General features: G+C 46.9%; 1 protein-coding gene across 1 annotated transcript; it reads right to left on the bottom strand.

Annotated features, from left to right (window-relative positions):
- Positions 1-320: 320 nt before the first annotated feature.
- LOC103994826 (abscisic stress-ripening protein 5) lies at positions 321-1,160 on the bottom strand. The gene is made up of 2 exons (XM_009415266.3): positions 771-1,160; positions 321-695 (listed from the first exon to the last, which is right to left on the bottom strand). Exons 1-2 carry the CDS (start codon positions 1,140-1,142, stop codon positions 513-515), a joined length of 555 nt encoding a protein of 184 aa, XP_009413541.2. The 5' UTR covers positions 1,143-1,160; the 3' UTR covers positions 321-512.

Raw genomic sequence — 1,160 nt, 5'->3', positions numbered from 1 at the left:
TCATAGAGAGAAAAAGAGGTATAACACACAATTCAATTAAATCGTGTGTTCGATAGGCTCTTAGAAGAAATTAAATTAAAAATAATGCTCAATTCAAGTGAACTCAAGAATCATACACAATCATTTAGAGTTGAACTCTATAGTCTGCTCTAAATGATTGAGTTGAACACAAGAATCATACACAATTAAATTGTATAACACACATCTAAACCTTAGGTTCTCGATTGAGTTACAAGATTTGAGAAAAGAGATTGACAGTGTTCTCAATTTGCACACAAACACTTTGACCAACAAGAAACAATTGCACATATTTCTTTGGATTAACACAAGAAAACAAACGCATAAAGTTGTATATTATGACAAGGAAACATATAATCATAAAACAGGTTTATAGAAAACATGTAACACATATAGAAGGTCACACACAGACAACTCGGTGTAACCGAGAGAGTGAGAAAGAGGCGTAACACACAAGGACCGTGGTGGCTAAACATCCATGGTGTCATGAGCTCTTAGAAGAAATGATGGTGCTTTTTCTCGTGAGCCTCTTTGGTCTCTTCCTTGGCTTCCTTCTTCTCGTGGTGCTCGTGAAAGGCGTACCCTCCGCCGCCCACTGCAACCGCGGCAGCGATCTCCTCCTCTATCTTGTGCCTTTGCGCGTGCTCCGGGTCCTTGTTCGCCTCGTGCTTCTCGTACTGCACTCGTCATGCATCTCCATAAGATCGAATCCAAAGCTATGAATGATGTGCAAAAGATAAGGATGGAGTTACCAATGCGAAGGCACCGGCGGCGAGGGCGCCCATCTCGCCGACGTGCTCCTTGTGCTTGTGCTGCTTCTCCTCCTTCTTATACTTGTCGTACTCGTCGGTGGACGACTCCGTCACCACCGCTTCCTCGGCTGTCTGGGAGTAACCAGTGGTATATCCGCTGCCAGCAGAATCTGCATCGTCGGCATAAGCTCCACCGGCGGTCTGCCCGTAGCCAGTCGAGTACTCGCCGCCGGTGTAAGCATCATCAGCAGCGTAAACGCCGCCGCCGCTGGTGTAGGCGGTGTGAGAGTAGACCTCCTCGGCGGGCTTCTCATCCTCCTCGTTCTTGTGGTGGTGAAAGAAGTGGTGGTGGTGGTGCTTCTCCTCGGCCATCAGTTGCCAGGATCAATC

The sequence above is a fragment of the Musa acuminata genome, chromosome BXJ2-8, assembly GCF_036884655.1.
Source record: "Musa acuminata AAA Group cultivar baxijiao chromosome BXJ2-8, Cavendish_Baxijiao_AAA, whole genome shotgun sequence".
Taxonomy (NCBI): domain Eukaryota; kingdom Viridiplantae; phylum Streptophyta; class Magnoliopsida; order Zingiberales; family Musaceae; genus Musa; species Musa acuminata.
The sequence above is the reverse complement of the archived record's forward strand: the minus strand, read 5'-3'. Positions and strand labels throughout refer to the sequence as shown.